This window comes from Oncorhynchus mykiss, chromosome 28 (assembly GCF_013265735.2).
Source record: "Oncorhynchus mykiss isolate Arlee chromosome 28, USDA_OmykA_1.1, whole genome shotgun sequence".
NCBI lineage: Eukaryota > Metazoa > Chordata > Actinopteri > Salmoniformes > Salmonidae > Oncorhynchus > Oncorhynchus mykiss.
This window is the reverse complement of record NC_048592.1, coordinates 41510515-41521636: the sequence shown is the minus strand read 5'-3', so window position 1 is coordinate 41521636 and position 11122 is coordinate 41510515. Positions and strand designations below refer to the sequence as shown.

Below are 11122 nucleotides of genomic sequence, written 5' to 3'. Positions count from 1 at the left end.
TTATTATTATTGGACCATGCTGGTCATTTATGAACATTTGAACATCTTGGCCATGTTCTGTTATAATCTCCACCCGGCACAGCCAGAAGAGGACGGGTCACCCCACATAGCCTGGTTCCTCTCTAGGTTTCTTCCTAGGTTTTGGCCTTTCTAGGGAGTTTTTCCTAGCCACCGTGCTTCTACACCTGCATTGCTTGCTGTTTGGGGTTTTAGGCTGGGTTTCTGTACAGCACTTTGAGATATCAGCTGATGTACGAAGGGCTATAGAAATACATTTGATTTGATTTGATTTTGATCTGCTTTGATTTGATTTGATCTCCACTTTATTAACAGACAGAGAAACTCCATCCTCCTGGTTGTTTTAATAGCGGAGCCAGGAGTTTTTCCCAGACCACATGACCTCACCAAGACCAGGTAAAACTCGATGCCCCATAGCCAGGTCAGCTCTCTAGGTTGAGGTAGCCTTGGAGGAGTGTAGGGAGTGGTAGCGACTTGATGCCGTCCGGTAAGCGGCCCCTGGCCAGCAGAGCGGTCCGAACCACCATACGACAGAGGTGGGTCAGTTCACAGGGGTCCTTGTAGCGACTTGGGGGGATGTGGTCTCGCCAGTCTTCAATCAGGGGCTTACGACCGTACACAATCTGCATCTGTAACGAGGGACATCAATAACCAGCTTGAGTGTGTGATTGTGTCGTTCTCCTATTAGCTTTAAACGGTCTGCTTTACCTCAGCATTCTACACAAGAACAAGTGTTGCTTGTTTTGTTCTACTGTAGTCCACTGATCTCTATATCTGTGATGGAAATTAAATCATGTGTGTGTGTGTGTGTGTTTAAACTGACCTCTATATCAGACATGGATACATGGCTGAGCACCCTGAAGCAGAAAGCCATACAGTCCCTGAGTTCCCTGTGTGTGTGTGTGTGTGTCTGTTTAAACTGACTTCTATATCAGACATGGATACATGGCTGAGCACCCTGAAGCAGAGAGCCATACAGTCCCTGAGTTCCCTCTGTGTGTGTGTGTGTGTGTGTGTGTGTGTGTGTGTGTGTGTGTGTGTGTGTGTGTGTGTGTGTGTGTGTGTGTGTGTGTAAACTGACCTCTATATCAGACATGGATACATGGCTGAGCACCCTGAAGCAGAGAGCCATACAGTCCCTGAGTTCCCTGTGTGTGTGTGTGTATGTGTGTGTGTGTGTGTGTGTAAACTGACCTCTATATCAGACATGGATACATGGCTGAGCACCCTGAAGCAGAGAGCCATACAGTCCCTGAGTTCCCTGGTGACGGTGGCGTGACAGCGTTCATCCAGCGCCTCCAGTCTCGGGGGGTTAAACAGGACAGAGATGATGATGTAGGTGGGTCTCCTCTCCTTCTCCAGCATCCCATACTGCAGCAACACCTTCAGCACTTCACACTGCCTGTTCTGGGCCACGAACATCAGTGGGGTCACCCCGCCCATGGGGCTGGGGCTGTAGATGGGTGTGAAACACCTGGGAAGAAAAGGGAATTGTGTTTGTGTCCCTACTGATGATGTAGGCTTTTATTCCGGTCCAACACTAATAAATTACACCAGAGTTGAAGACTGCAGCTGTAGGACCATTTTTACCACGTTCTCTTATAGCCCGACTATCACCAGTGTGATTACTAGTGTTTTCATGTATTGGAGCATACTGTACTATTACAGTCTCTGCCAAGAGGTCTGGCTGGATCTGGATGGCTCAGGTGGTTGTGAAATGAAATTAGGCCTACATTTAGAGTTGACAGTTTTATCAGAGTTTTATGGTAAAAAAATAAATAAAATAAAAATGTAAATTCGTTTTTTTTTTTTTTTACCTCCATGCTATGGCCAAGTTGTTAGTCTGGTCCTGCAGAAACACCGACGTCCTCTCCATCAACTTCCGGACTATGTCGGCGCTGCGCCTGCGCGCAAACACCCAGTGCAGGATGGTATTGGTGCACACGTTAATGAACTCCATGTAGAACTGCATGTCCAGGCGCGCATGAGCCGTCCGCGCAAAATCAATAAAGTCCATTATAAAAGCATCGAATTCTTCCGAGGTCGCGTTCCGTAGGATGGTACCCAGACTTCTGTAGATCCGTGGCTCGTAGGTCTCGTGACCCCACTGCCCTGGAAACCGGTAGAGGGGTTTCCGGATGACACGCGCGACGAGGTTGAGAAAAACGTTATCCTCGCCTTCGGTGTGGTCTTCGTCACTATCCGACATTGTTGTGTTCGGACACTCGCCTTCCCTCTCAAGTACAAACGTTGCTGTTCAACATTTTTAGAATTGATACTTTCCTGCGCATTGTTACGTACGTGAACGCGGGTCATTACGCAGAACGCTCTATTGTTCGCGCTTGGCCACTCAGTGCTTGTTTCCTTGAATAATTTGACTTTATAGTCTGTTCTAAAATATTAAATGCACCTATCTTGTTGAATAATATCCTGCAATAGTGAAGCTAAAAACACTGGCGTTCATGTCTTAACCTAAATGGTTATGGACACCTTCTAGCCCATGCGTAAAATCTATCCAAGAAGAACCTCCCGTGTTCTTCTTCTGCTAACTATCCATTAATAAATAATTATTAAATTCTGCTAATTAATAAATTCTGCTGACTATCCATTAATCTTCTCCTGCTAGAGTCCATTAATAAAAGCAGACACTTTTTCTGGTAATACTTTTTGTTTTTCAATATACCTCAGAGTCCTTTGTCTTTTGTACTCCAGGACCAACTCTCTCAGGCCTTCCTTTATGGCAGTCTTGGACATGGCTGTTGTGACGCGGGTGCGGGTGTTGTCCTTGGTACCAAAGGCTGAGCCGCGCGACTCCGAGAACTGAGATAGCGGCCCATTTCCGTTGATCTCAGTCCTATGGTCGTTGATTACTGTAATGACTGATTTGGAACGGATTGTGTTACAATGCAACAAAGGGGAGATAGATACATCGATTACTCCACTTTCTGAAGGGAAACCACATATCACTCCTGCGCTGAATGCCGTGGCACGAAAAGGCCCCCCCAAAGAAGATGCGATTTTCTGCTCACCATTTGCATTTCCTTTGGTGTGGTCCAGACGAATCTTCGGTAGTGAGGTGGTACACTTACCATTCAAGTTCAGAATCGAAATCATTTCTTCTTGGTTACCTTTGCGGAAATCTCTCAAACTATTTCCGAGGCTCAGATTTGGAAAGGCTTCTTTTGGTTTCTCCTTGAGAGTTTCCGTTTGGTGACAATACCCACTAATCATTTTTATATCCCTTAACGTCATCTCAACAGTTCGTATCCCATTCTTGATATGAAACATGGAGCGGTAGTGATCTTGCTTCAGCAACTCCTGTTCAACGGCGTGTTGTTTAAATTCATAGACGTTTTGGGCGTGAAGCTTCATCAGAATGTCTATTCTGGAGTCGCTGTCCTTGGTCCTTGGTTTCATATTCTCAGATTTTCACCGCTCAGACTACAGACTTTTCCGATATGAAGGTTTCAGAACGTTCCCTGCCGCTGGGCACAACGGCGTCTCTGTTTGCCAACTGCTTCAATAGCTCAAACAAACACACGGTCCCATGGGACGGTTTTGGCTGATGTTAAGCAGCCGTTGACAGAGCATAACATCAGCCAAACCCTTCCCATGGGACCTTCGTGTGTTTGGCTGATTAAAATGCATCTAGAAAAGGCTGACTTTATGCATAAAAGTACTTATCAGAAGCTTACTTTAAAAAGTGTTATCTACTTATAATCCCTTTTATAAGTCACATTAGTCAAGTGTCATTCAATAAAAATAACACTCACTATTTGTTGTCAATAAATGTTCCCACTGATATATTCCAGTCGGCCTATCTGTGTTATTTCTGTAAAGGTAACGTTTCCATGATCATGTGTTGTGGATACAGTTGAGTTGTGTGGTGAGCTGATGAACTTAATGTCACGCAATAGAATAGATGAATACCTGCAGTGTTCTGTGAATCTGCTAGGGGGCAGCAAAACACATATCGGACTGGAATGACACTGACAGATCTGGTTGTGTTTTTGATGAGACTGCCTGGTCTGGTCTCAGATCTGATTGTGTTTTTGACGAGACTGCCTAGCCTGGTCTCAGACCTGGTTGTGTTTTTTACGAGACTGCCTAGCCTGGTCTCAGCTCTGGCTGTGTTTTTGACGAGACTGCCTAGCCTGGTCTCAGACCTGGCTGTGTTTTTGACGAGACTGCCTAGCCTGGTCTCAGACCTGGTTGTGTTTTTGACGAGACTGCCTAGTCTGGTCTCAGACCTGCTTGTGTTTTTGTCTGATTCATTGTCATTGGCAAACCAAACATTGGTATGATAATACCTAGGAGTTGACAAGAGGGCTGAAACAAACTGGAAACCAGAATAGAGAATGCCAAGGTTAAAGAAGAATCACAACTGAAATTTAGTGCAAGTGTGTTGCTCTCTCTGACAGACGAGTGACTGATGCGACAACCAAATCTTTTTTTACAGAGACAAACATGAAAGCATTGTTTCTCCCAAAAGGTTTGACTCAGTCACTCTTCTCTCCTCCTCTCTTTTCCTTCCTTCCTTCCTTCCTTCCTTCCTTCCTTCCTTCCTCAGCAGGACTGATGACTGGTCAGGGATGGGTCATGCTGTATTGTAATGGTGATTTATGTGCAGTACAGCAGCCTCAGTATCTACCATCTATTCAGGTATCTAATGGTATCTACCAGTGTTGTGTTGGAGACCACCTAAAGTGAGACCAAGACCAGAACAATGTGAGTCCAGTTCAAGACCATGATTGTAATTTTGTCAAATCAGCACCATAATAAGAGTTCAAAATGTCCAGTATTTCTGTGTTCATATTTCAGAAGGACATCTGGATCTAGACATTCAGAATAGTGAAAACATACACGCTGAGGTAAAATAGAGACACTCTACAAATTATTACTAACCCAAACACAGTGGGGAACTGTAACGCTTCTCCTCTTCGTCTGAGGAGGAGGAGGAAGGATCGGACCAATATGCAGCGTGGTAAGTGTCCATGTTAATTTATTAGACTGAACACACAAAACTAAATAACAAAGTGAATGAAAGAAACAAACCAGTCCTGCAAGGTGACACTTAACAGAAAATAACTACCCACAAACAAGAGTGGGAAAATAGGCTGCCTAAGTATGGTTCTCAATCAGAGACAACGATTGACAGCTGCCTCTGATTGGGAACCATACCCGGCCAAACACAAAGAAATAGAAAACATAGAACACAAAACATAGAATGCCCACCCCAACTCACGCCCCGACCAAACTAAAATAGAGACCTAAAAAAAATAACTAAGGTCAGGACGTGACAGGAACAATGAGGGCCTTCTACGCCTTCAGAGAAGGGCTAAGGATTTATAAAATAATAATAGTAATGTTATTATTTTCAATTATGTTCTGATTTATTCTCTTCTGTTTTTGTTGGAAAGGAAAGGGTTAAAAATGAAGAGAAAAAAAGATCCAATCATGATTTTTCTTTGCTGGTTTCTGGGGAGATAAATCTAGCTAGCTAAGTCAGCCATTGGCTAGGCCATCAGAAGCCAGATAAAGGCATCTGCCATTCAACATTTTGGAGTGACAGCAGAATCAACCAATCACATTTTGACTTAATGGGTGGACCGTTTTTACAAAAACTTATGGAAACATCTGCCTTCTTGAAGGCCAACAGGTAGCAGTAGTTTTAATAGCGAGCAGTAGTTTTCCCATGGTCTAGCTAGCTAGCTTTTGTTGTCGGCTAGTTTTCAGCGGCTGCAGTAGGTGTTATCAAGTAGGGTGTTGTTGCTAATTTGTTATTTTCTCCTCTTTTTTCAAGAATAACTTTCAACAGGAAGTTAAGTTTCAAATGATCATCATCTGGTGAGTGGAACTGTGTTTTTTTTTTATTGCAGTTCTCTTCCTGTTGTTCGCCATCTCTGAAAATAGAGTGTGAAACATTGTTGCATTTAAAGTGGTACTGAAAGCATTTTAATAACATTCAATTGTATTCAAATCTGTATATATATATATATATAGTACACCCCCAGGAAGAATGACACTTTTTTAAAGCATTTTCTGACAAGCGAGCACTTACATACGGTAATTTTCACGTTTTCATAAATTCTTAGAATGTTTGGGAATTATGTATTCTAAGGCATTTGTGAAAATTCTATAGCAATATAGAGTGGGGAAGTGGCCGTGCGTTTGGACAATTAAAAGACACCGCAGTAAATAAATCAGAACCAAACCATCTGTCTTGTCCAGGACCAGAGTCTACACACACCGGTGCGCTATAGCCAATCAGAGCTACAGTAGGCCTTTATACAAATAAGCCATTTGTCACAGGGGCCTGCCATCATTCACTTTGAACTGGTGTGGTGGTTCATTTCTTTACTCTCAAATGAGGAGAGACAAACTTATCACACAAGTCAGAGTTATATGTATATGTAAAGTTTACATACACTTAGGTTGGAGTCATTAAAACTTGTCATTTTTCCAACAATTGTTGACAGACAGATTATTTCACTTATAATTCACTGTATCACAATTCCAGTGAGTCAGAAGTTTACTACACTAAGTTGACTGTGCCTTTAAACAGCTTGTAAAATTCCAGAAAATGATGTCATGGCTTTAGAAGATTCTGATAGGCTAATTGACATAATTTGAGTCAATTGGAGGTGTACCTGTGGATGTATTTCAAGGCCTACCTTCAAACTCAGTTCCTCTTTGCTTGACATCATGGGAAAATCAAAATAAATCAGACAAAAATTGTAGATCTCCAAAAGTCTGGTTCATCCTTGGGAGCAATTTCCAACTGCCTTAAAGGTACCACGCTCATCTGTACAAACAATAGTACGCAAGTATAAACACCACGCAGCCGTCATACCGCTCAGGAAGGAGATGCGTTCTGTCTCCTAGAGGTTAATGTACTTTGGTGTGAAAAGTGCAAATCAATCCCAGAACAACAGCAAAGGACCTTGTGAAGATGCTGGAGGAAACAGGTACAAAAGTATCTATATCCACAGTAAAACAAGTCCTATATCGACATAACCTGAAAGGTCAGTCAGCAAGGAAGAAGCCACTGCTCCAAAACCACCATAAAAATGCAAGACTACAGTTTGCAACTGCACATGGGGACAAAGATCGTACTTTTTGGAGAAATGTCCTTTGGTCTGATGAAACAGAAATAGAGCTGTTTGGCCATAATGACCATCGTTATGTTTGGAGGAAAAGGGGGAGGCTTGCAAGCCGAATAACACTATCCCAACTGTGAAGCACGTTGGTTTCAGCATCATGTTGTGGGGTTGCTTTTTAGCAGGAGGGACTAGTGCACTTCACAAAATAGATGGCATCATGAGGTAGAAAATTATGTGGATATATTGAAGCAACATCCCAAGACATCAGGCAGGAAGTTAAAGCTTGGTCACAAATGGGTCTTCCAAATGGACAATGACCCCAAGCATACTTCCAAAATTGTGGCAAAATGGCTTAAGGACAACAAAGTCAAGGTATTGAAGTGGCCATCACAAAGCCCTGACCTCAATGCTATAGAACATTTGTGGGCAGAACTGAAAAAGCGTGTGCAAGCGAGGAGGCCTACAAACCTGACTCAGTTACACCAGCTCTGTCAGGAGGAATTTGCCAAAATTCACCCAACATATTGTGGGAAGCTTGTGGAAGGCTACCCGAAACGTTTGACCCAAGTTAAACAATGTAAAGGCAATGCTACCAAATACTAATTGAGTGTATGTAAACTTCTGACCCACTAGGAATGTGATGAAAAAAATAAAAGCTGAATTAAATCATTCTCTCTACTATTATTCTGACATTTCACATTCTTAAAATAAAGTGGTGATACTAACTGACCTAAGACAGGGAATTTTTACTAGGATGAAATGTCAGGAATGGTGAAAAATTGAGTTTAAATGTATTTGGCTAAGGTGTACTGTATGTAAACTTCAGACTTCAACTGTAGATATTCCATTAAAGAATCTGCCGTTTCCAGCTACAATAGTAATTTACATCATTAACACTGTATTTCTGATCAATTTGATGTTATTTTAATGGACAACAAATGTTATTTTCTTTCACAAACAAGGACATTTCTAAGTGACCCCAAACTTTTGAACGGGAGTGTATGTGTGTCTCTCTGTGTGTGTGTATGAGTCATTGTGTGTGTGTGTGTGTGTGTGTGTCCAGTCACCCTAATAACTTGTGACACTCAGTACTAAATTAGTCCTCATATCACCCTTGGACAGCCTAGGAGACCATTGCAGGTTGGTGGTGTTGATATTTGGCAGTCTTTCTGAAGACACTGTTACATTGCTACATAGCCTACAAGGACGGACCATTACCTTGGACAGCCTAGGAGACAATTGCAGGTTGGTGGTGTTGCTATTTGGCAGTCTTTCTGAAGACACTGTTACATTGCTACATAGCCTACAAGGACGGACCATTACCTTGACAGTTTTTATGAGTGTGTCCCCTAAAGACGCACACGTAGCCTTCACACGTTTTACAGGTGTAGCTGGTTGTTAAGAAGGTTGAGCAGCGCTTTATTATGGACAGACTTCTCCCCAGCCTAGCTACTGTTGTATCAATATGTTTTGACCATGACAGTTTACAATCCAGGGTTACTCCAAGCAGTTTAGTCACCTCAACTTGCTAAATTTCCTCATTATTTATCACTAGATTTAGTTGAGGTTTAGGGAATGATTTGTTCCAAATACAATGCTTTTAGTTTTTGAATGATTTAGGGCTAATTTATTCCTTGCCACCCATTCTGGAACTAACTGCAGCTATTTGTTGAATGTTGGGGCCTAGACAGCTGCCCTGGGGAATTCCTGATTCTACCTGGATTATGTTGGAGTGGCTTCCATTAAAGAACACCCTCTGTGTTCTGTCAGACAGGTAACTCTTTATCCACAGTATAGCAGGGGGTGTAAAGCCATAACACATACTTTTTGCCCAGCAGCAGACTATGATCGATAATGTCAAAGACCGCACTGAAGTCTAACAAGACAGCCCCCACACTCTTTTTATCATCAATTTCTCTCAGCCAATCATCAGTCATTTGTGTAAGTGCTGTGCTTGTTGAATGTCCTTCCCTACAAAACACCATTTTTTCCAAAAGTTATTTTAAGGGTTGGTAACAGGCTGATTGGTCGGCTATTTGAGCCAGTAAAGTGGTCTTTACTATTCTTGGGTAGCGGAATTACTTTAGCTTCCCTCCAGGCCTGAGGTCACACACTTTCTAGTAGGCTTAAATTGAAGATATAGCAAATAAGAGTGGCACTATAAAAACACTTTTTTTTATAACCTCTTCCACAATGTTACTGTACTGTTATGTTACTGTACTGTTATGTTATTTTACTGTACTGTTATGGTACTGTACTGTTATGTTACTGTACTGTACTGTTATGTTACTGTACTGTACTGTTATGTTACTGTACTGTTATGTTACTGTACTGTTATGTTATGTTACTGTACTGTTATGGTACTGTACTGTTATGTTACTGTACTGTACTGTTATGTTACTGTACTGTTATGTTACTGTACTGTTATGGTACTGTACTGTACTGTACTGTTATGTTACTGTACTGTTATGGTACTGTACTGTTATGTTACTGTACTGTACTGTTATGTTACTGTACTGTACTGTTATGTTACTGTACTGTTATGGTACTGTACTGTACTGTACTGTTACTGTACTGTTATGGTACTGTACTGTACTGTACTGTTATGTTACTGTACTGTTATGGTACTGTACTGTTATGTTACTGTACTGTATTGTTATGTTACTGTACTGTACTGTACTGTTATGTTACTGTACTGTACTGTTATGTTGCTGTACTGTTATGTTACTGTACTGTTGTTGCTGTACTGTTATGATACTGTTATGTTACTGTACTGTACTGTTATGTTACTGTACTGTTATGGTACTGTTATGTTACTGTACTGTACTGTTATGGTACTATTATGTTACTGTACTGTTATGTTACTGTACTGTTATGTTACTGTATTGTTATGGTACTGTACTGTTATGGTACTGTTATGTTACTGTACTGTACTGTTATGTTACTGTACTGTACTGTTATGTTACTGTACTGTTCTGGTAATGTTATGTTACTGTACTGTTATGTTACTGTACTGTACTGTTATGTTACTGTACTGTACTGTTATGTTACTGTGCTGTTATGTTACTGTACTGTTATGTTACTGTACTGTTATGTTACTGTGCTGTTATGTTACTGCACTGTACTGTTATGTTACTGTACTGTACTGTTATGTTACTGTACTGTTATGTTACTGTGCTGTTATGTTACTGTACTGTACTGTTATGTTACTGTGCTGTTATGTTACTGTACTGTACTGTTATGTTACTGTACTGTTATGGTACTGTACTGTTATGGTACTGTACTGTTATGGTACTGTACTGAATTGTTATGTTACTGTACTGTGCTGTTATGTTACTGTGCTGTTATGGTACTGTACTGTTATGTTACTGTTCTGTTATGTTACTGTACTCTTATGTTACTGTACTGTATTGTTATGTTACTGTGCTGTTATGGTACTGTACTGTACTGTTATGGTACTGTACTGTTATGTTACTGTTCTGTTTTGTTACTGTTCTGTTATGTTACTGTACTGTTATGGTACTGACCTGTTATTTATAATAAGAATTTATTGCCCATTATTTATTTCATAACATGTTATTTATCTAACCACTAGGCTACCTGCCGCCCCACTATATACTGTGCAGTGCCTTGCAAATGTATTCACCCATGTTGGCGTTTTTCCTATTTTGTTGCATTGCAACCTGTAGTTTAAATGGATTTTTAATTGGATTCCATGTAATGGAGATACACAAAATAGTCCAAATTGGTGAAGTGAAAAAAAAAAAAAAAAACTTGTTTCAAGAAATTCTAAAAAATAAAAAACAAACAAGTGCATATGTGTTCACCCCCTTTGCTATGAAGCCCCTCCCCTTTGATATGAAGCCCCTCCCATTTGCTATGAAGCCCCCCCCCCTTTGCTATGAAGCCCCTCCCCTTTGATACGAAGCCCCTCCCATTTGCTATGAAACCCCGACCCCTTTGCTATGAAGCCCCTCCCCTTGCTATGAAGCCCCTCCCCC

General features: G+C 41.3%; 1 protein-coding gene across 1 annotated transcript; it reads right to left on the bottom strand.

Moving 5' to 3' along the window:
* Positions 1-250: 250 nt before the first annotated feature.
* Positions 251-3534, bottom strand: LOC110509160 (ankyrin repeat and SOCS box protein 17). Its single transcript, XM_036966575.1, has 3 exons — positions 1836-3534; positions 1213-1492; positions 251-647 (listed from the first exon to the last, which is right to left on the bottom strand). The coding sequence occupies exons 1-3, from the start codon at positions 2225-2227 to the stop codon at positions 441-443; spliced, it is 879 nt and encodes a 292-aa protein (XP_036822470.1). The 5' UTR covers positions 2228-3534; the 3' UTR covers positions 251-440.
* Between the last annotated feature and the right edge of the window lie 7588 nt (positions 3535-11122).

Coding starts and splice junctions, on each gene's coding strand:
- LOC110509160 (XM_036966575.1), bottom strand. CDS start 2,227: ATGTCGGATAGTGACGAAGACCACACCGAAGGCGAGGATAACGTTTTT. Junction 1,493..1,835: donor AACTTGGCCATAGCATGGAG/GTAAAAAAAAAA, acceptor TTTTCTTCCCAG/GTGTTTCACACCCATCTACA. Junction 648..1,212: donor TATCCATGTCTGATATAGAG/GTCAGTTTACAC, acceptor CCCTCGTTACAG/ATGCAGATTGTGTACGGTCG.